Source organism: Halichoerus grypus, chromosome X (genome assembly GCF_964656455.1).
Source record: "Halichoerus grypus chromosome X, mHalGry1.hap1.1, whole genome shotgun sequence".
NCBI lineage: Eukaryota > Metazoa > Chordata > Mammalia > Carnivora > Phocidae > Halichoerus > Halichoerus grypus.
The window spans coordinates 87090270-87113455 of NC_135727.1; the positions used below are offsets into that span (position 1 = coordinate 87090270).

The 23186-nt window shown below is 44.3% G+C and overlaps 1 protein-coding gene across 7 annotated transcripts in view; it reads left to right on the plus strand.

Annotated features, from left to right (window-relative positions):
* Window positions 1-22846, plus strand: part of SMC1A (structural maintenance of chromosomes 1A) — a 48259-nt gene extending 25413 nt beyond the window's left edge. Inside the window, exons 20-26 of one of the 7 annotated variants that reach the window (XM_078064213.1) lie at window positions 3774-3930; window positions 4413-4567; window positions 4689-4840; window positions 5968-6037; window positions 6324-6434; window positions 20425-20521; window positions 22630-22846. In XM_078064213.1, coding sequence (XP_077920339.1) covers window positions 3774-3930; window positions 4413-4567; window positions 4689-4840; window positions 5968-6037; window positions 6324-6434; window positions 20425-20508 — 729 coding nt within the window. In that variant the 3' untranslated portion in view covers window positions 20509-20521; window positions 22630-22846. Of the gene's footprint in view, window positions 1-3773; window positions 3931-4412; window positions 4568-4688; window positions 4841-5967; window positions 6038-6323; window positions 6435-6872; window positions 12875-18256; window positions 20522-22629 lie in introns of those variants that run through there. The other 6 variants (XR_013444609.1, XM_078064215.1, XM_078064217.1 and 3 more) reach the window with 6 other exon arrangements.
* The last annotated feature ends 340 nt before the right edge of the window (window positions 22847-23186 follow it).

Genomic DNA, 23186 nt, shown 5'->3' on the forward strand with positions numbered 1-23186 from the left:
TGATTTGCAGCTGTGGTGGTTATTGCCTAGATTGATTAATTTGTCTGTGGTTGCAAAATGGTGATCTTCTTACCCTATCAATTCTTTATTAATTGGAATACTGTAAAGAGAGATTTCCTCTTATCAGTCATTTGGTTACCCTGAGGTGCAGTTTATGTAGGAAAGGTGGATATATATGCACTTGATTCTTTTTTTTACTAGTTTATAAAATAATGAGCCAGTTTTCTGACATTCTCAAGATTTGTTCACTAGTTGTTTTCGTATCATTTTGAACTTACGGATTTAAACACATGAGATATGTTGCACTCTGTTGTGGTTGTTATTCTTGTTGATCAAGTTGTTGCATCTTTGGCCAGTGGGAACCCATTCAGGTTGGCTTCTGAATCATTTTGACACAACTCTACAGTCTTTTATGTCTTCCCTGCTTGGTATGTCCAGTCTCATCCTTTACATTTCCCCAAATCTGGCATTAGCCATTTCTCCCTGAGGAGCACTGACTTCTTGTAGTGGGAAATGCTGTTTAACAACTACCATCTGAACACCGGAGTGCTCATGACTGCTGGGTTGCTCAGTGCTTCTAGAATATTTCAGTATACTGGGCTACAAGACGCATTTTTTATTTTGAAGGAAAAATGTATCATGAGTTCATATTGATACTTCAATTGAAATTGTAATTTTCCCAGTTTAACGTCATTGATTTTATGTTTGAGTCTCCCCAATTATTCTTGCTGAAAATCTTGGTTCCTAGCAACACTAACATAACAACATATTTACTTTATCCTATTCTGTATATAATAGTTTGAAAATCACAATGAGGTATTACTAGTAACAACTTGATTATTGAAGATTTCCTTGAGGTCCTTTTTGCCATTAAGCTAATAGCTTATTGGGCATGTACGGCCATGTTCCTATATTTTAAAGTAATTTGAAAGAATTCTCTGAATGTTGGGCACCTGGGTGGCTCAGTCGTTAAGCGTCTGCCTTCGGCTCAGGTCATGATCCCAGGGTCCTGGGATTGAGCCCCACATTGGGCTCCCCGCTCAGCGAGACGCTTGCTTCTCCCTCTCCCACTCCCTCTGCTTGTGTTCCCTCTCTCGCTGTGTCTCTCTCTATCAAATAAATAAATAAAATCTTTAAAAAAAAAAAATTCTCTAAATGTTTAACCAGCTTAATATATTGTCATGTTTCTTTATTTAGTTTTCCATTTTAAGGGGGTTGCTCATTTTTGCATTTTAAAGATTTATTTTTTCCAACTTCATTTTGAACATTTTCAAACCTACAGAAAAATTGGAAGTACAGTACAGTGAACACCATATACCTTTCACTGTAGAATATTTTTCTACAATGATTATTTTTCCAGTTTTTTTCTCTCTCCATCTCTCTTGATTCCCTCCCTCCACACTACACATTTTTTGTTTTTGCTGAACCATTTGAAGGAAGTTACAGACTTCAACTCTAAATACTTCAGCATGCTAAGAACAAGGGATTCTGTTCCATAACTGTAATTCCATATTACACCTAAGAAAATTAATAATCATTTCATATCTAATATCTCCCATATTCACATTTCCTTAGTTGTTCCAAAAGTGTTTTTTATAATTGTTTGTTTTAAACTGTGATCCAATCAAGGTTTATGTATTGCTTTTGGGTGTTCTATCTTTTTAGTTTCTTTTAATGTGGAGCAGTCCCCTCACCTTTTTTCATGACACTGATCTTTTGAAGAGTCTATGTGTTGTCTCGAATGGATATGTTTGTTTCCTATCATTATTGCTTAATTTGTTCCACCTACCCTTGTGTTTCCTATAAATTGGAAGTTTGATCTAGTCTGGAGGCTTGATGGATTTGGGTTAAGTAATTTTTTGGCCAGAACATTTCACTGGTGATGCTGTGTACTCTGTATTGCATCATGCCAGGAGGTATGTAATGTGAGGATGTGAGGATTCATGATGTTAAGTTTGATCCTCTGTTAAGGTATCAATTGCCAGATTTCTTATCTTTGTAAGTAGTAAGTAATCTTTAGGGGGATTCTTTGGTATCTTGTGACTATCTTGTTCCCAACAGTTTTTTGGCCCTGTGGTTTTCACATTTTGATTTAATTTTTTTTGGTAATTCTGTAAAATCCTCATATGGTTCTAAAACCAAAAGTATACTACAGGGTATATGAAAAGAAGTTTCACTTTCTTTCTTGTCCCCTTCGCCTCCGTTCCTCTGTGTGTAATCATTTTAATTAGTTTTTGGATTATTCTTTTTTTGTTGTTGTATGTTAAAAATATGAATATATTTGTATGTAAATATACTCATATTCCTTCTCTTAGATAAAAAATTGGCATTCTATTGTGTACCTTGCATATTTCACTTAAAACCTATCCAAGAGACCGCTTCATAACAGTATATAGAGATTTGTAGAAGGGCTTTTCTAAAATATATATATATTTATGTATACATTTGTGCGTATTCATGTCCTTCCTGTGCTTGAAGTCATTCAGTGGTACCTCACCTCCCTTGGGATAAAGTCCAAACGTCTTATAAGACTTAAAAGGCCCTTTATCATTGGGCTTCTGCACGTCTCCAGCCTTGCCTCTTCCCCCCAGCATGCACACATGCGTGCGCACGCACACACACACATACACACACACACAGTTGCTATTATTGCCATACTGAATTGCCCTTTTTTTTGGCTTTTGAAATTTATTAAAATTGATTACTTTTTTGTTTTGTTTTAAGATTTTATTTGTTTGACACAGAGAGACACAGTGAGAGAGGGAACACAAGCAGGGGGAGCGGGAGAGGGAGAAGCAGGCTTCCCGTGGAGCAGGGAGCCCAATGTGGGGCTTGATCCCATGACACTGGGATCATGACCTGAGCTGAAGGCAGACGCTTAACGACTGAGCCACCCAGTCGCCCCAAAATTGATTACTTTTTTGAATTGCTTGATTTCCTTGAATGAACCGTGAGCAGATCCTTGATTTTGCATGTGATGCTCCTGTCTGCGTAGACTGTTCCTTCTCCCTGTCCTCACTATTCATCCTGTGGGCCTGAGCTTAAACATATTCCTGGAGGCCTTCCCTAGCCCGAGTCTGAGTTAGGTGCCCTTCTTATGTGCTGACCCAACACCATCTGTTTATCATTGTTTTGGTGTTCACTGTACAGTGTTCTGACTGTTTACATATATGCCTTCCTCTGTTAGTCCATGAGCTCTGTAAGCACAGGAACCATGGCTCACAGGATATGAGGGCCCCAGTGCCTGGCATTTGGAAAGCATTCAGTAAATATTTATTGACTAAAAGTGGCAGAAAGGCACAAACCCAGACATGCATTGCAATATCCATAAGACCTAAAACCAAACTCAAATGGAATTTGCTCAGATGTGGTGATCTGAGAAGAAAACGTGAGTTGCCTTATTCATTGTGGAGCTGTAGGTGGAGTCCAGACCAGCCTGTGTGGGAGCCTCTAGGTCACCCTGGGATGGTGCTGGCTCATGGCCTGGGCTGAGAGCCAGAGAGGGGCACCACCAGCTGCTCCTCCTGAGAGACAGAGAGGTTGACAGGGCCTGGGGGAAGGGCTAGAGATGAGAAAGTGGCATCAGCCTGTAATTTCCAGGGATGGTGGGAATGGTTACTGTAGGTAGGACCTGGTAGAAGGAGCCGAGCTAGGGAAGAAGAACCTGCCTTTGGCATGGGAGCAAGTCCTCAGACCCTGCTTGGTGGAGCATCTCTTGAGCCTGAGCTCAGGGACCTGGCCCTTCCTGATGTCATTGGGCCTGGGTTTTACAGGATGCCCAGGCTGAGGAGGAGATCAAACAGGAGATGAATACACTGCAGCAGAAGCTGAATGAGCAGCAAAGTGTACTCCAGCGTATTGCTGCGCCTAACATGAAAGCCATGGAGAAGCTGGAGAGTGTCCGAGACAAGTTCCAGGAGACCTCAGATGGTAAGATTTTTCCCTTTTACTTTTACTGTCTAAGGGGAAGACAGAAGGCTGGAGTTACGGCAAGGGCCTGTTACACATCACAGCCTCTCCCATTTTTATGTGCTTTCTGGAAACTCCCAAGAGCCCTAAACAGTAGGGGTTAGTTATCACACCTGTTTTATGGAGTAGAAAAACCTCTCTGAGGTTCAGAGAGGGTGAATGGCCTACCCAAGGTCTCACAGCTGGTTGCTGGTTGAGCCCAGGGTAGAATTCATGTTTGTGTGGCTCCAAGCCCACGTTTCTTCCTTTGTGCTACGTGGCTGGCCCGATGGTTACAAGTGGTTGTGGGGCCATTTTCCTGGGGCCCTCCCCAGACATTCCTCTCCCTTTGGGATGTCCCTGCTCTGTGGATTGTCATTTACAGGTCATTCTTGCCAGGGCGTGGTCCTCTGCCTTGGCAGAGCCTGGGCACTGAGGGGTCACCTGTCTTTCCCTCATGGCAGAGTTTGAGGCAGCCCGAAAGCGAGCCAAGAAAGCCAAGCAGGCATTCGAACAGATCAAGAAGGAGCGCTTTGACCGCTTCAATGCTTGTTTTGAATCTGTGGCCACCAACATCGATGAGATCTACAAGGCCCTATCCCGCAACAGCAGTGCCCAGGTAGGCTGGAGTCCCTTACGCAGCTAGCCCCCACCATCACATTGCCGTTCCCTTTAGGCTTCCTGTCCCTGTCCTCATCTAGACCCAAACCCAGGTTCTGACCCATCTGCCTTCTCCCTAGGCATTCCTGGGCCCCGAGAACCCTGAGGAGCCCTACCTGGATGGCATCAACTACAACTGTGTGGCTCCTGGCAAACGCTTCCGGCCTATGGACAACTTGTCAGGGGGGGAGAAAACAGTGGCGGCTCTGGCCTTGCTCTTTGCCATCCACAGGTAAGGCTGCTCCTCCCAGAGCAGTTGACGGAGAGACTGAACTGAGGCCACCAGAGGCTCTGGGGCCCAAGGACATGCAGAGATCTGCAGAGGTGAAGATGTTCTGGTGGAATCTGGATTGCGTCCCTGTTTCCCTACCTACTACAGCACATCTGGCCTTGGTTTCTGGACCTGTCTTTCCCATCCACCCTCATCCACTCAGCATGCCGTCACTGGCCCCTGCATGTATTCAGTCCCACCACCAGGCTTTTGCTTACATGGTTGCTGGCTAATTAGCCCTTTCTGTGCAAATCTAGCTTGACCATCACCACGCCTTCACATCTCATTTTCCTCCTCCTGTTCCTCTAGGAAGCCTGCTTTGACCAGCTGTGGCATACCCTGACCTCCCCCTCCTGAATGCCAGTAGTACTTGAATCTGACCCCCACAACTTAATACTTGATTGTACAGCGTCATTCAGCGAGCATTTCTTGAGGGCTGCTCTGTACCAGACTCTGTTGGGGGATTAGGGACACAGATGTGTCAGACATGGTCTCTGTCCTTGAGGAGCTCATGGTCTAGTGAAAGCCAGATGTGTAAACAGTGAGCTAAGTGTTGTAACCGGGTGAGTGTGTGTGCTGTGGATGCACAGAGGAGGGACACCAACCCAATGCGGGGGAGGGAGTGGGTGGCCAGGAAAGGCTTTCGAGGGCAGGTAACACTTGAGCAGGAAATGCCAAAGATGAGTAGAAGTTAGCTGAGACACCAGGAGGCGTTCTAGGCAGTGGGTGCCGCATGTGCCGAGAGGCAGGGAGCCACAACAACATGGCACAGGTGGGTGGGGTAGACCTCCAGGTAGCTTGGACAGTGTGGTCAGAGCCTAGGACAGCTTTATCTCCCCAGCCGGTCTGGAAGCTCTGGATAGAACCATGTCTTCTCCTGGTTCTGTAGGATCCTGGAGCACAAGGTTGGATGCACAGGAGGGTTCAGTTGGTAAACTGGCCTTCCGGGGCTCAGGCAACATTAAGACCTGGGTTTTTTAGTCTCTGAAGAAGTGGAGGGGGATGCTGGCCTGTGTGATGGGCCCTGGGGCTATCCTGCCCCACCCCTGCCCCCATCAGTGTCAGCTCACCTACTGGTTCCCTCCCAGCTACAAGCCAGCCCCCTTCTTCGTCCTGGATGAGATCGATGCTGCCCTGGATAACACCAACATTGGCAAGGTGGGTGCAAGGAAAGTGGGGCCCGGGAGGGAGGCCCCTAGGTTGGGGCTGGGTTTCAGGGAGCAACTCCTGAGTGTGCTCTAGCCGTTCCTGCTGCCTGCTCTCTGTGCCCGGGAGGCTGGGCCCAGGGTCATCCATCCACGCCGTGCTAGTCAGTGGCCTCTCAGCCTCTCTTCCCCCTACCCTCCACCCCTTACCCCATCCCTCTGCCTCTGGTTCTGACTGGAACACACAAGGGAGTGTTAGGGCTTCAGCCCTGCTAAGTGCCTGGCGGCCCCTCCCACAGGTGGCAAATTACATCAAGGAGCAGTCGACTTGCAACTTCCAGGCCATCGTCATCTCTCTCAAGGAGGAGTTCTACACCAAGGCTGAGAGCCTCATTGGAGTCTACCCCGAGGTAGGGCGGGCCTGGCTCAGGAGCCAGCCCCACTCTCCCTGCCTGACTCCCCAGGGCAGGAAGGGAAGGCTGCAGTGGAGGGCCACGGGGGCGGGGGAGCATAGGGACTCAGGTCCTGAACAGCCATCTGGGCTTGTTGGAGCCCTGCCCTAGAGGCTTGGCCTGCCCAGCTGGGCAGGGCTATTGCGTCTGGGGACAGGTGGAAAGGCCAGGCAGAAGAGCCAGACAGCAGAGAAAAGGAGGAGAATGCAGAGGTAGGCAGGGAGAGAAGGCACATGGGACCGAGCACATCCTCTCACACCCAGAGAGAACCATTGCCTGGGCTTTGGGCAGGTATGTAGGGAGGAGGGTTTGAGGCCCCCAGTCCTGGGGCGCTAGACCCCCCCCCTTAATTCTCTCCTTACAATTTCATTTTTCTTTTTCTCCCTCCTCCTTCAGCAAGGGGACTGTGTGATCAGCAAAGTCCTGACCTTCGACCTCACCAAGTACCCAGATGCCAACCCCAACCCCAATGAGCAGTAGCAGTAGTTCTGCCCTCCTGCCCTGTCTGGATCCCTAAGCTGCCCCTCTCCCAATCTCTGGATATTTGGCTCCCAACCTTCCCCTATCTCCCGTCCCTGTTTGGTATAGTCATGGGATTTAGGCACTGCTGTCAAGCATGAAGAGGAACAGAGGTGATGTTAGGTCTGGAGCAAAAATTCCTGAGCTTCAGGGAGCATCCTGGCCTTTGGAAGGAGGTGCTGAGCTGAACTGAGCTGAACAGGGCCATCTGTCCATTCCTTACCTTCCTCTCTCCTAGACCTCCCCCCTTCCCATCACCCATAATCATGGGTCCCTTGGGCCCCTTGCATCCTGCTTGTGTGTGGGTGTGTATGTGTGTATATATGTGTCCGAGTGTGTGCATATGGGCGTGCTTGCAAAATAATAAAGATATTGGAGACCCATTTTAGAAGGAGCCTAGGCTGAATTTGATTCCAAGAGAGCTTAGTATGACAGCACCCCAGAGCTGGGCAAAGGTATTCAGGACCTCATAGGAATCAGTCACGTGAAGTTGCCCTCATTCACTCATTTGTGTTCTCATTCATTTGTGTATTTGTCAGACATACATTGAGCACCTTCTATTTGTCAGGCTCTATTCTAGAAATACAGAGCTAGATCAGATATGATCTCTACCTTCCTACCGAGGAGATGCAGTGGGTTCATGGTTTCCCATGGTCAGCTGAATCATATTTATAGGTACTTCGAATTTGAGAAGAAGATGATCACCTCCAGGCTTCCTGGAGAAGGTCACATTTGAGCTGAACCTTGACAAATTGGTAGGATTTGGTTGGGCACTAGGAGCAGAGCCTGGGCTCTGGGGACAGACATTTGTGGGTTCTAGTCCTTTTTTTAAAATCACTTACTAGTTTGATGTTGGGCAAGTCATTTGACCTTTCTGTGCCTCAGTTTCCTCATCTGTAAAATGGGGCTAACAATATTACCTACCTCATAGGATTTAATGATGTCAAGCTCCTCACTGGGGGCCTTATCCCTGCTTGGAGCCCACTAGGTGCCGACCCCTCAGAATATAAGGCTTCTCATACCTAGACCCCTGAGGGCGCTGATCCCAGTTGTTGGGGAAGGAAGGAACCTCCAAATCTGGGAGATGCTAAATGCCTTGGTTACTGAGAAAGTTCCAGGGCACCAATGGGGTTTACCCGGTAAGGGAAGGGCCTAAGGAAGCCTATAGCTTCAATCGTGTATGGTAACCAGGTGCCTGGGCCCCAACCCAGGACATGAGGAAGTTGGGGAGAGGTAGCCTGGGCCACATCCCAGCCGAATGTGTGTGAAGTTCCCTTTGGGAACTAACCCGTGTCAGCTGCAGGGACCGTGCAGAGGCAGCAGAGCCTGCTGCCATGAGGTCAGCCTTTGCTCATTCATGTACACTGTCAGACCATCACCTTGTCCTGATTGTATACTGCATTCTTGTTTCTTCAAAGTTAAGTCTGTTCTGATTACTCAAGTGACGCATGAATCTGTTCTCTAAGACGTTAGATTTATAAGTAGAGCTAGCCTTGTTTGACTACCATTGCCCGTCCCCCTCTAAACTGCTGTTATGTTTGTTGTACATCCATCTAGACTGTTTTAAGACTTTGACATATATGAGCTCATTGAAAATATTATTGTGTATTTAATACAAATGGTATGTTGAGTCGTTCTGCAATTTGCTTTCTTCGTTTAACAGTGTTTTTGAGATCTGTGCATGTTGTTTTTGCTAAATGTAGATTCAATTCATCCTTGTAATTGCCGTATGGAGTGCCATCATATGACTCGTATCACATCGTACCCGTTTCTTTTGTGATAGCTAGTTACGACTGTTTTCTCTTTTTGCTATTACAAAATACGACACAGGAACATTTGTGTGTGTGTATGTGCGCGCGCGCGCACGTGTGTGTGCGCGCGCGTGTGTATATGAGTTTATCTAGGGTTGCTTCCTAGAAGTTGAATTGCAGAGTCATAGACTATTTATATTTTTGTTTTAAATAGATACTTCCAAATTGCCCTCCTGTACTATTTACTCGATATTTTTCTTGAGGTTGTCTTAGGTGTAACATTGTTATCTACTTCAGTTTCATCCTAAGTAGTGATATCCGTGAAACCACGGGTTTGATGTGCTAATTATGTATTTTTCTAATACATATTAAAAGGCATAACTCAAAATAAATTTGTCTGTGTTCAACCAAAGAAGTCACATACCACCAGTGGTACATGTGCTGAAGTTTGGGAAATGCTGGCATATCTGAAAGCACAATTTGGGAGTCGCCCTGGTTCAAATCCTAGCTGTAGAAACTTGAGCTCATTACTTCACCTCCCTGAATCTCAGTTTCCTCACGTAGAAGAGGACTTAATACGTGCCCTACTTTGCAGCAATGTAGGGAAGATGAAGTGTGCTGGAAGCAGTTTGGCTGGCACCTAGATCATCACAGGCCTTTCAGGGTAGCAATTGCTATTCTCCCCACTTTACAGATGAGGAAACTGAGGTCCAGGAAGGTTAAGTGACCCAGCTACCAGGTAACAGTAAGGATTTGAACCCAGGCCCCCCCCGATTCAGTCTTGTGCTTTCTCCACTACAAGGGTGGTTATCAACCTTGGCTGTGCACCAGAATCACTTGTGAAGATTTTTCTTTTTCCTTTTTAAAAATCAAAGCAATATATACACTGGTTAGGAAGTAAAATAGTACAGAAGGGCTTATAATGCAAAGCAGCTGTTCCCTGCTGCACCCCCACATCCAAAAGGTGTGGAGCTCCTTGCTCTGGTCCCGCCCCTGGAAATCTAATTCAGTAGGTGTGGATAATAATCTGGATAACTAATTCTTACCTCACAGGGTGGAAAGGATTAGATGAGATGCCTTGGACTAAAGCCCTGGCCCACAGGGACGCAAGTGCTGCAGAGGACTTAGGTCCTGGGGCTCAGAGAGGTGAGAGGCTTTGTCCTAGATCCCAGTGGTTCATTGGCAGAACCTAGACTTCAACCAGGAGGGATCCCTGTGCTTGCCCAGTGCTTTCCCACTGTGCCACACTGCCTTCTATCAGCACAAAGGAACCACGTGCTCAGTGAAGGCTGTGCTCAGGTGAGAGCTGACGCCATAGTGTGTTTCCAGGAGCAAGCTGGATCCAAATAGAATCCCTAGGGCTTGTTGGAGGACACTAGGTTGACTCCCTTATACCCTGGACCCAGGAGCCTTGGTCTAGGGAGTTGAAGATTGCTCCATGACCATGTTTACCTTTAACTGGGCACTTCACTCTGGGAATCACTGTGTTGCCCACCAGGGACACAAACATGAGTCAAATCTTTACCCCGCCTTTGAGGAGCTCACTAGTTAGGGGAGGCAATTCATAGAATAGCCGTTAACCATGCAGTCTGATGCCCTCTGACAGGAACATGGAAGAGGAAGGGCCTGTAGCTTATGTAGAGGTTCAGGGAAGGCATCCTCTAGTCTAGGAGGTGACACCTGAGCTGAGTCTTGAGAGACTGGTAGGAATTACCCAGTTGAAGTGGAAGGAATTTCCAGGTAGTGGGGACAGTATGCACAAAGACCTGAAGGCAAGAAACAGCAAAACATTTCAGAAGTACCAAAACAAGGTTTGACAGTTCAGATTTATCTCAGACATTGTGGTTCCCAAACAGGCTGTGCACCAGAACCACGTGTAGCATCCCAGGCCCCAGCCTCTAAAAATTTGGTTTTTGTAACTGGGGTGAGGCCTCAGGATCTTGAGTGCTTAGAAAAATGAGCACGTGACTGTAGGGTACAGCCAGGTTTGGGAACTGTGGGAGCCATGGGATGGTTTTAAGCAGGGGAGACGCTGGGTCAGATGCAAATTTAATAAACCTCTTTCTGGTCAGGCACTGGAAATGGATTAGGTTAAATGTGCATACTGTATGCTCCCATGCCTGTAGTTTCCCTGTTGGCTCAATTTCTCACACTGTGTGTTTGCTTGTTTTGTCTCTGAATAAGCTGAAAGCACCACAGGGATGGGCCTGGGGTTATCTTGCTACTGGCATATCCCCAGCAAAAAGCACAGTGCCTGACCCAAAACAGGCACCCAATAAATAGTTTTTGAGTGAATGAATGTGTGAATGAATGCATTTGTGACGGAGAATGGAGACAGGGAGATCAGCTAGGAAGCTGTTGAAAAGCCCAGGAGGCCTACCCAAGGGCAAGGGCAGTGGGAATGGATTGGAGGCAATAAAAGTGTGAGCCAGACTTGGTGACTGAGGATTACTGGATGTGGAGGGTGACTGAGAGGATAGAATGAGTGCCCATTAGTAGCCCAGGTTCCTACCCTATCCCAGTTCATTCTCTTTCTTCATCCAAGTCAGAATCTCCTTCCAGCCTCAGCCACTGGAATTCCTCCCTCAAGTTAGTTAAACGTTCTGTGTGCTGTGTGGTCCCCACCCTCCCCTCCCTTCCTCCCAGCCATTGATTCATTCTTCCAGTTCAATAAATCTTGGCTAAGCACCTCCTGTATGCAGTGAGGCTCTTCCAAGCCAGGACTCTGACTCCCTCTTTCCTACCTCAAGAGATATTTTTGAGGGCTTCCCCAGGTAAGACTCCCATCCCTTAGACAGTAACCTAAAGTGAGATGCCCAGATGTCAGACCTGTAAGGGAACTTACAGACTTTGTCCAACCCCCTCCTGAGGCCCTGGGAGGGGAAGGAACTTGCCCAAGGTCCCATTACTAGAAAGTGTCAGAGCCAGAACTGGAACCTGAGTTCCCTTTCCCCATCACCACTAGAGCCTTGATCTCTCCCATCACAGATCAGGACAGGCAGAAGTGGCCAGGGAGAAGGTGGGACTAAGGTTGGCCTTGAAGGTCAGTGTACTGGACAGGCCAAACAAGAAGCTTGCCAATTACACTGCCCCCTTCTGGAAACCCTCAGCAAACCTGCCATGCCCACAGACCCTTCTAAGGGGTTTCTTAAGCACGAGTTGCCATGCTCTGTACCATGTGACCTCACAATCCTGGCCACAAATGGTTTGGGACAGTATGTGACTCAAGGACAGCCAATCTCTAGGCTATAGCCTATTAGGTGGACGGATATAGGAACTACACCTCATAGGGATGGCCTGTATCAAATGGCCTCCAGGGAGGCTAAATGTGAGGCATTCGGAAGTGAACAATTAATTAGCATTTAGCAAGACAGAAGTGGTGGTGGATGAGGGGTGCCGGCAGCTGAACAGCAAAAGCAAGGAGAAAGCTGCAGGGACCATGAAACATTTATATCATAAGAACACGGGGCCACAAGGTAGCAGAAGCCATGAAGCAGCAAGACAACCATGGGCCAAAAGGACACAGAAGCCATGAAGCAATAGGAGCCACAATGTAGCAGGAGCCACGAGGAACAGAAACCATGAGACAAAAACCCTGAATGTGAGATCCACGAAGCAGCAGAAGGCTTGAACAGACAAGATCCGTGAGGCAGCAGAAGCAATGAGACTCTCAGAGCCACAAGGTAGCAAGGCAACAGGAATCGAAGAGGCTGCAGGAATGACAAAGCAAACAAGCTGCAACACAAGAGAAGCCCTGGATGAACTAGAACCGAAGACCCAGAAGCCAGGAAGCTGCAGGAGCCAGGAGGCCAAGAAGCCGTGAGGCCCCCGAAGGCCAAGTGCTAGCGAGGAGGGTAGCAGGAAAAAAGAAAGAAAGAAAGGTAGTCTAAGTAGCAGTAGGAGGAGTATAAATACAGCCAGAAAGAAGTTGAGTCACCATTTTGGGAAGCACTAGAGAAGGGAGCAACAGATGCCTGCAGCTGAGGGGGTGACAAGATAAGCCAGGCTCTAGAGCTGCTTTGGATCATGAACCATTTTTGAGTTTCTGTTCCTCCATGAGGCTGCCTGTGTAGCTGTTTTTGTCTTCCTTATTTCCCTATGAATGCTTCAATAAATCTCCATCACTAACCTGAGTGTGTCTGTTCTTGTAATCTAAAAGAAGTTAACACTGTGGTGTGCACTATAGATGGGTGGAAAGCAGGGCAGAAGGTCTTCCAGGTGGGTCTGAAACAAGACACAGGTGGGAATTCACTCATTCTTTCTCTCACATCCTCACTGGCACAGCACTTCTCATTCATTTACGTACTGGCTTCTTTTTCTCATTCATTCATCCACTCATCGTTCATTTGTTCACCTATTCGTGGAGAACTCACTCATTTTCACATATTAACTCCTGCACTCAGGCATTGATATAAGCATTCACTCATTAGTTGGCTCATTTGTTCTTTCTCGGATCCACTCAGTCATCACTTTTGCACCCGTTTGGTCCACAAGCATACACTGAGTTCCTGCATCATGTCAGGCCCTGTGCTAGGTTCTGGGGATGAAATATACTCCCTGAATTCTAGGAATTCACAGTTTAATTGGGGACGCAGATAAGTAAGCAGATAAGTGCACCAAAGGCGAGAGATTATACAGCAGAAATCTAGATGAGGCAGGGTGAGACTACAGGACCATTCCTCTGTGGGGTGGGGAAGGATGGAGGGAGTACTCAGGCAAGCCTTTATAGGGAAGGGGCGCTTGAACTGAATCTTGAAGGAAGAGTTGGTGTTTACCATGTAGAAAGGGGCTAAAGAACGTTCCAAGCAGAGGAGCTGCCTAAGCAAAGTTCTGTGAAAAGTGTGGAAGTGCATGGATTTGGGGGGAAATGGGCATTGTCCCATGTGGTGGAAGAAGTGGCGGAAGCCAGGCAGTTGAGCTTAGCTTTGACCCTATGGGCAATGGGAAGCTGTAGAAGGGTTTGAAGCAGGGAAGTGACGGAGTCAGATTGGTATTTTAGGAAGATCACTGGTAGCCGGTGTGAAAGATGGTTGCAGGCATGAGATACTGACCCAAGTAATATACTTGGAGAGAGAACATGTGTCATAATTTGAGCCACGAATGAAGACTTGAGAGTCCCTGAGGAGAGAGGAAAAAGTTCTACCAGGGGACCAAGGAAGACTTTTTGGAGGAGGAATTTGAGCTGAGCCTTGAAAAATAAATAGGGAGGATCCCAACTGATAGAGATGAGGAGTAAGGGCTTTCCAGGCCTGGGAGATGAAAACAAGCCAGGAGGTGGGGGTAAATAAGGTGACTGCAGGCTAACAAAGCTTGCAGTTTGACTGCAGAAGAGCTGCATGGAAGGGAGAGGCAGGAAGGGAGACTGCAAGTTTCCCGAAGTTTTTTCTATTCTGCTGCCATTAGGTCTGCAGGAACAAGGGAATTTGGGGGGAGGAAGTGGTGGGCAGGAGTATCCTTTTTCTGTGTTTTTAAAAATTAAATACATGTTCATTTTAAAATAGAAGTAATGTAGGCACATTATTTAGAAGACAAATCAATAAACTTAAATCAGTTACAAAAGGACATGAAAAATGAGTTCTACAGCCCCACTCCCACCCTACCACTTTTCGTTATTAGCAACCACTTTTAGTTATTTCTTCTGATTGTGACCTCCATATCTAAATATTGTGTTATGTGAGCATTTGTCTTTTATCAATTTCAGACATTAATCCATTGGTGTCCTGCTATGACAAATGATTTAGATCACACCAAGTTCAACTCTTGTCTTCCCCACTTCTCATATAATTTAGTTTTTGTACTACTTTTCTGAACTTAAATAACACCTTTATTTCATTTTCCATGACTTAGAGGCAATATTTCTTGACCAGAACTTTGTTAGATGAGAATGTCTTTTCTTTTTTGCCCCCTTCTCCACTGTCAACCTCCCCAACTTCTGTCATCTGGTCTTATATATTGTCAAAGTTGATAACATTGAATTCTGTAATCATGAGTAAGGTTTTTTCGGTATGCGTGTTGTCTGTAGTTTGATAGTTTGATCTGAAAAGTTGAAAAGCAGTAAGCAATTATATTAATATGACTGTAAATATTGTTTACTGAAGAAGCCATTTAATGTACTTTTTATAATTTTTCCTTGTGGTTTTTCATTTTTTCCCTCAAGTTTCTAATTCTCTTTATCTTTCACTGTTTTACTTTATAATATGTTCCAGTTTTTTTCTTCTCAAAAATCTCTATTACATTAAATATTCCATCAAGCCTACTTTTTTTTCCCTCCAGGATACCTTCTTCCTGGAACCCTCTTACACTCTTTCTCAAATCTGAACTAGTTGCTCTCTAGGCCTGATGGATGGGCTGTCATTTCAGGACCTTCCTTCACTGCTTTCCACTATTTGCTGGTTCCCAGGGTTTTTGTTTTGTTTGTTTATTTTTTTTCATTGTTTTGATGGAGCACATCCTCAAGTAACTTTCTCAGAAAAGTTTGTAGGAGTTAGACTTCCCGAGTCTTTGCATGTCTGAAAATAAATTTATTCCATCCTTATACTTGGCTATAAAGTTTGAGGTTCAACATCATTTCCCCACAGAACTTTGAAGGCATTGCTCCACTTCTAGCATCAAATTTTGATGAGAAACAGTCTGATAACAGTCTGAGTCTCATGGCTTTATAGGTAACTTTCCCCACATCTTCCCCCCCCCCCTCCTTCCAGGATCTCAATGACACAAATATTAGATCTTTTGTTATAGTTTCACAGGTCCCTAAGGTTCTGTTCACTATTTTTTCCGGTCTATTTTCTCTTTTGTTTTTCAGATTGGGTAATTTCTATTGTTCTATCTGCAAGTTCACTGATTCTTTACTCTGTTCTCTCCATTTTGATGTTAGCCCAATCCATTGAGGTTTTTGTTTTGGTTATTGTATTTTTCACTTCTAAAATTTCCATTTGATTCTTCTTTTTATCTTCTGTTTCTTTGCTGACAGTTTCTATTTTTTAATTTGCTTTAAGCATGTTGTTAATTGTACATTGAGGCATTTTTGTGATGGCTCTTAAAAACCCTTGTCAGATAATTTTTAACATATCAGTGTTGGAGTCTATTGAGTGTCTTATTTCAAGTTGAGATGTTCTTGGTTCTTGGTTCTTGGTATGATGAGTAATTTTCTGTTGAAACCTGGGCATTCTGTTTCAGCTTGCTTCCTCAGACACTGTTCCAGCAGTGAAAGAGGGGACACTGCCTCATTACTGCCAGGCGGGCATGGAAGTCTAGGATTCCCCACTCAGTCTCTGTTGACAATCCAGAAGGAGGGTTTCCTCATTATTCTTCGGTGGGGAGATGGGAGTTGCCGCTCCCTACTCAACCTTCTCTGATACCACCCCAGCAGGAAGGGAGAGGGGTGACTTTTTAGAGCCAGCGAGGGTAGAAGTCTAAGCTCCCCGCCTGGCATTTGCTCGTGGGACCACAGTGATTTCTGTGGTGTTGGGCAGGAGTGGAGTTATCTAATTGCCACTTTCTCTAGCACCAAGTCTGGGGTGTGCAAGTCAAAAAGCAAACCGAGGGAACTCACCACCATGTCACTTCTCTGCGCCGAGGTCTCTAGCATGTTTGCCTTCTCTTCACTTCTCAGAGTCTTCTTAGGTTTATATACAATGCCCCAGGATTTTAGCTGTAGTTGGGGAGAGAAATAGGGAAAAGTACTTCACCCACCCACCTGCCCCCACTTTAAATAGTTATTTTTTTAAAAAATTATATTCTTGGTGTTGTGAAATTTTATAATTATGTGTTTAGGTTTGGGGATTTGTCATTCGTTGTGTTGGTCCCTGGTTAGGTGCGTTCATTCTGAAGTTCTTTAACTCTGGGGAATTCTCTTATTTGTTTAATACATTCCTCCCTTCTGATTTCTTTGTTCTCTCTGGGAACTCCTTCTGAATTGATCTTTTGTAGTTTTTATCTGTTCTCTCCCTCAATCTCATTTTCCCTCCCTCCCTTCCTAGTTCTCTCCCGCTCTTCCTTTTGGGAGAAGATTGAACTTTTATTTTTCAACTCTTCTATCTCCATTTCTTTTCATTTTGACAATCACATTTTAAAATTTCCAAATATCCATTCATGTTCCTTTTCCTTTCTTACAGCATCCTGTTCTTGTTTAATGGATGCACTGGTATCTTGACTCTCTGGGTACAATAGAGGTATTTTTTATATATTTTTTCTTTTTTAAAAAAATATGTTTCCTTTGAGGTTCGTTTTACCCTGTTTGCTTATTTTGGTCTCTCTTAATTTGCGGTCATTTCTCAAATGCCTGGTAATCCATGGTCGTATACTCATATTTAGGAATGTAGCAACAAATACCTGATTGGAAGCTCTGTGTATGGGGGACAGTGCTAGGTGACTGGTGGCTTCCCTTTAAGATGATTGGAGGAGAACTGACTGCTGTGCTGCAGAGTCCCCAAATGCCAGAATGCAAAGATCTTTTCTCTGAGGTTGTTCAGTTTCCTTAGTTAAGAACCCTCCGGGTTTTGCCTAATGGGTAGACACTTGGCTGCTGTGAACTGTACACAAGGGGTGGGTTAATGGTTCAATATACAGCCTTCCAAATAATCTCCCTGTTTTCAGCCAACATCTCACTCCCACTTTATATCATACTTGGCATTGTTAAGACCCAAGACACACCAGGCTTCTGCAGAGAAAGATCAACTCCTTCCTCGGTGGCATCATTTCCATGCATACTCCAGGCTATGGCTTCCTCCACCATGCTCCATCAGTTACCATTCCTCCATTACTTTCTATCTTCCAAAAATGTGTTGAAATCTCTCTTTTGCTGATGGACCTGCTCTCATTCTCTTCATCATTGTGTTTTTATACCTTTTTTTAAATTCCTTTACTATCATTTTAACAAGGTCTCAGGTGGGAGTGGAGATAAACACATGGTAAGTCTGCCATCTTGACCTGGAAATCTACTGGTCGATAACGGTTTGTTTTTAATTTTTCTGGTAATTATCTTAATATCTCTAAATAATATGCAGATTTTTCTGTTTATCAACTTATTTATCACTTTTAGACATTGTTGACTTCCTGCTATTTAAATCACCCAATGACCCTCCTCCTGTGCACCCAATATAGCTCTATTATTAATTATATATTCTCTATTCCTTACCTTTGTACCTTTAAATAATAGACTTATACTCCTTTCAGCCTCTCAACTTCTGTCATTTATACTTTTATAATAATAAGATTAATAACATTTACATTCTGGTCTGTAACCATAATTAAGTCATCCATACTTAGCCGACAGATCATTCTAAAAGTTTAAAGTCAATAAAGTGTTTATGTTATTATAATTATGTAAATGTTGTTCCCTGAAGCTCCAATTAGTGTACTAGGATTACATTTCTTTTCTTATGCATTTTTTTTCCTGGAGTTTCTAATTGCCTTTCTTTTTTCCTTGCATTGTCTGACTTTATCTCCTTCTTAAGTTGTTCCAAATTCTCAAGGAAAGTATAAAATCATTTGAATCCCCTTTTTTCCCAGATACCTTCCTCCTGGAGCCCTCCGTCTTCCTGCTCCAATTTGGACTGATTGCTCTGTAGGCCTGCAGCACAACTGTCATCCTGGGACGTCCCTTCATTACTCTTCTGGGCTGGACCCAATCTTTCCTGGACCCCATATCTTCCTCTTTCTTAGTTTACTCCTTTGTAGTGGACTTTGTGGTTGTTTTCCAGCATCCATTCCTCTCCTCCCCCATTGTATGACAACTATACAATTTGAGTGGGGTTGACCCCACTGCCAGCTCTAGGTATAGTCCTTTATTGGTATAAACCAATCTGAGTGTCACGCCCCCTTGCCACAGTGATGATTGGTTCAGGGATGATCCAGTCACACTGAAGTTTAGGACTTTTGTTCAGTTTTTGAGGGAAGAGGTGGCCTATCTTCCCTTGGATAAGACCAAAGAAGCATGTAGCAAAGAAGCATGCAGAAGGCCTACCTGAGGATGGAGCTGACAAATGGAGAAAGCAAAAGAACCACAGAGAAATGGAACCATATTCCTGATCATACCATGCCTGAAGTCTTCCTTGCCTACGAACTTCTCCCAGTTAAGTGAGCCAATAAATTACGTTTGTTATTTAAGCCGGCTTGAGTCGAGTTTTATATTGCTTGCACCTGAAAGCATTCTTACACTTTTTTGCTGTCTCCTTTTAGAGAGGGAATGAGTGTGTTTTGGGTTATATGAGGCACTAAGGTAGGTGGAAGCATTTTTGTAGAGTAACTTTGGGAAGAAGGGTGTATGTGGATGTTTGGCAACCAAAAGAGTGAACTCTAGTGGCTGCCTGGCATCTAAATCCTCATCCCGTTCGGGAGATTCCCCACTCCCGTGAGTCTTGGTGGGAGGCAGGGCTCCACTTCCTACTGTGGAAACTGAAGGAGGTCAGAAACTTCCTTTCCCTGCCCACCAGGCAACAAGGGTTGAATACTCTGTTCATGGCCTTGAATCTAGAGTCAACAGTACAAGGGAGACAGGAATATACAAAATTAACATATGGATGATAGATTAGGAGAATATATTTGCAATGTGCAAAAGTGGCAAAAGATTAATAACTAGAAAAAGAAGATAGTAAACCTAATAGGAAAATGGGCAAATGATACAAAGAGTAACTAACAGGAGAATCTTGAATTTACACAAGGGGAAACTTGAATATATTAAGACATTTTTAACTCTGCTAATAATTAGAAAAATTAAAATTAAAATAACAAATTGCTACAAGAATGACAACATGCAGAAAGTCAGGTATTATCAAATACTGGTGAAGATGTGAGGAAAATCGTGGGTGGGAGTGTGAACTGATACAGGTATTCCAGAGATTAATTTGGCAGTACTTCCTGAGGTTCAGTCTGTGTAGATCCTACAACATAGCAACCGCACTCCTGAATATATATTCCAGAGAAATATATTCCTGGGAAATTCTCACACAGGTCCTTACGGAAATATAGTTGAGGTTGTTTGTTCTAGCATTGTTTGTGTTTAGTGAGGAATTGGGAGCAATCTAGGTGTCCATCACCAAGGGACCAGATAAGCAAACTGTGGTATATTTATAGGATGGGAAATATAAAACAATAAAAAGAAATGAGCTAAATTTACTGTAGCCATACAGATAGGTCTCCAAAGCCTAGCGTTGAGTGAAAAGGTAAAAACAGCATGAGATTTACAGCATAACGCCATTTACATAATTGTCACACAACCCTGTCTGTTTTCATGGGTATGCATATATCTAAGTAAACGTATGGAAGATGGCTTGGAAGTGTATAAACATGAAATACACTCGAGTAGCTCACTGAGGTGGGCAGTAGAATGGGAGTGGGGATGGGAACTGAAAGGGAAAAATAATAATACAACGAAATAAAGCAAAAGAGGGGCCTTGAAGGAACCGAGGAAAACAACGTGCCATGGATTGAAGAGCATGAGTAAGACAATGCCGAAGTTGACCACAAATAACTGGGCCCAGACAGGAGGGCTAGAGTTCAGCCGTAGTGGTGTGTGGTGGTAGGATGACGTCCGGGGGTTGCAGCAGTGGGGGCAGCAGGACCAGTGGCAGCATTCTAACGGGGCTGTTCACCCAGGGTGGCCTTAGCTGTGGCTTCCGTGTCTCCAGGCTTCTGTGAACTACGTGATAACCTAGTAATAAGTCCCTTTTCTCCTTAAGTTAACTAGAGTCAGTGTCTGTTACTGGCATCCAAGAATCCTGACTGAGACGTCATGCATTTGGTTGGAGAACATCCTCAAGTAACTTCTTGAGAAAGGTAAAATTTGGGGTCTTTGCATGTCTGAAAATGTAGCATTATTTTATCTTCATATGTGGATGATAGTTGGGCTTTAGAAGTCTATGTTCAAAATATTTTTTCTTCTGCATTTTGAAGGTACTGCATTTAGCGTGTAGTGCTGCTGATTAGAAGTTGTGTGCTAATATTATTCTCATTCCTTTCTTGGTGACCTGTTTTCCTCACCTCTGGAAGCGTACTGTTTTCTTCCATCATGTTTTTGAAATATCACAATGATGAGCACAGGAGTGTGTTTTTTTTTCCCCCATCTGTTTTGCTGGGCACCTGGTGGTTGGGCTCTTCCAATCTGAAGACTCACATTCCTTTCCTCTGAGAAATCACACTTTTCTTTCTTTGTTAATTTCTCTCCTTTATTTTCTCTGTTCTCTCATTCTGGACCTCTTAGTAGTTGGGTGTTGGATCTCCTGGATGATTGTCTTTGTCTTTTTATTTTTTCTCATATTTTCCATGTCTTTGTTTTTTTATTCTGCGGTCTGGGACATTTTCTTGAATGTATCTTCTATTGTACTTTTCTCTTTTTTTTGGCAGTCATTTTAAATTTCTAAGCTCTCTTTCTTATTCTCCAAAGGTGCCTTTTTCATAGCATCCTTTTCTTTAATGGATGCAATATCTTCTGTGTATGTGCGCTTAATAGAGCTTTACTGGAGTCTTGGGGATTACATGATAATTACCAAGTCAGGGAGGAAAATTGTAAATGGATATCAAATATTACCTCTCCAAGAGAATGGCACCCATGCCCCTCTGAACGGGGCTGCATCCTGGCTGTCCGTCTTCTTAGCCCCCAGCACTGATACCATGTGTGAGCAAGATGATCATCCAACAATTGGATGGTTTTTGGCCATGTGCTCAGATCTCCAGCTCTCACCTTGTCATCAGAGAGAGGAGGTCATTGTTCTGTTCCCCACTCCCAGGCCTACATGAGGCAATCACAATAGTCAGCAGCACATCTCACAGAGTGGATTGTTTTTAACATTAAATAATATATATGGTGGAAATGACAATCCTGTCTAGTTCCTTTTTTGCAGCCTTTTCTTCAACAGGAGCCAACAGCAATCCAAGCCGGCATCTCTCTTGATGTGGTCCAAACTGAGTTGTCTTCTGTGAGCAAAGACCTGGGCAAAAATATGCACATGCATCTCTCAGGAACAAATAATTTTCAGAGACAGTCCCGTCCAAACCCATGTTTGGGATAAAAAACGAACTCAGTGGAAGCAGAATGCCATTAAAGGACACCCAAATTATGTCACTGCTCAGAACATTTAACATTTGAACCAGAGTGGATGACATTTGCTGAATGCTTACTCTGTACCTGGCACTTGAATTACCTTCATTTCGTGAGGAAGGAAAGTGAGGCTTCCAGGTGTCACTCACTCAGGGTCACAGAGCTAATAAATGGCAGACAGGAAATTGCACCAGGCCTGTCTAACCACAGCCACCCCATGTAAGTGCCACACAGTGTTGTACTGGTTTCCACCAGTCACGTTACGGTTAATGGTGATAGCACAATTCTCTCTAAGATCAGGGGGTGCATACCTGAGATACCTTAGTCTAAGTAACAAACTTATTCTGCTAAATTGGCTTCCAAGGTGAATTGTCCTTCTGGAGACAGAATACTGCTACCAGCTTTTGTTTGTTTTTAATATGTTTCTTTCAGAGAAACCATAACACTTTATTTCTAAATTTTATTTTTTCATCAAAGTAACACTTGCATATGCTTAAAACAATACAGAATTGCTGAAGAGCTCACAAGAAAATCTAGCAATACGCTGTCTCCTCCCACTGCAAGCCCCTGCTTCCCAGAGGCAACTACATGAAACGATTTTACCAGTCTTTGGCTGTTTCTTCTGGCATTTACCACTCCCAGCCCCCTTCCCCTTTGTCATCTCCCAGTCAGAGGATGGAGAGCCAGATACTTTCTTAAGCTTCCTTGCAGCTAGAGAAGGTTATATGTCCCAGTTATGGCCCTGAGAGGTTTGTTGGGGACGGGGGGCGCTTCTGAAAAGGCTTTTGCTTTCCGAGACACGCAGAGCTGACACTGTCCCTTTCCTTCTTCTCTCTGCCTTGATTAGAGTTGTGCTGCCTGGAGCTGTGACAGCTATCTTGTGACAGTGAGGGGATGAACATGAGGGTGAAGACGCAACACATGAAGGAAGAAAAAGTTGGAGCCTGGTTCCCTGATGGCATCATTGAGCAGTTGAACCCATGCCACACTGATGTTAATAATAAATTAACTTCCTTAAAAATAAATAAATGAAGGAATAAATAAAGCCATATGTGTTCAAGGTACTGTCATGTTGGTTTTGTGTTGCTTGTAGCTGAAAGGATTTTTAACTGAAGGACCACCATGTTTCTATATATGTTTATACTATTTCTTTTTTTTATTGAAGTATAGTTGACATACAATATTATATGTCTACTATTTCTTAACTTAGCAAATTGAGACATTGACATCTCCTTATAGTAGAAGAGCATTTTATCCCCCTCCACACACACATCCCTATATCCCCTCCCTTCACTCGTCCAGTATGTTTATATCCCAATTTCTAGTAAATCAGTAGTTGCCACAGAGCCAAGAAATGTAACTATAATGACCTGGATTTATTTTGCCTTTTTTTGTGTGTTCCTG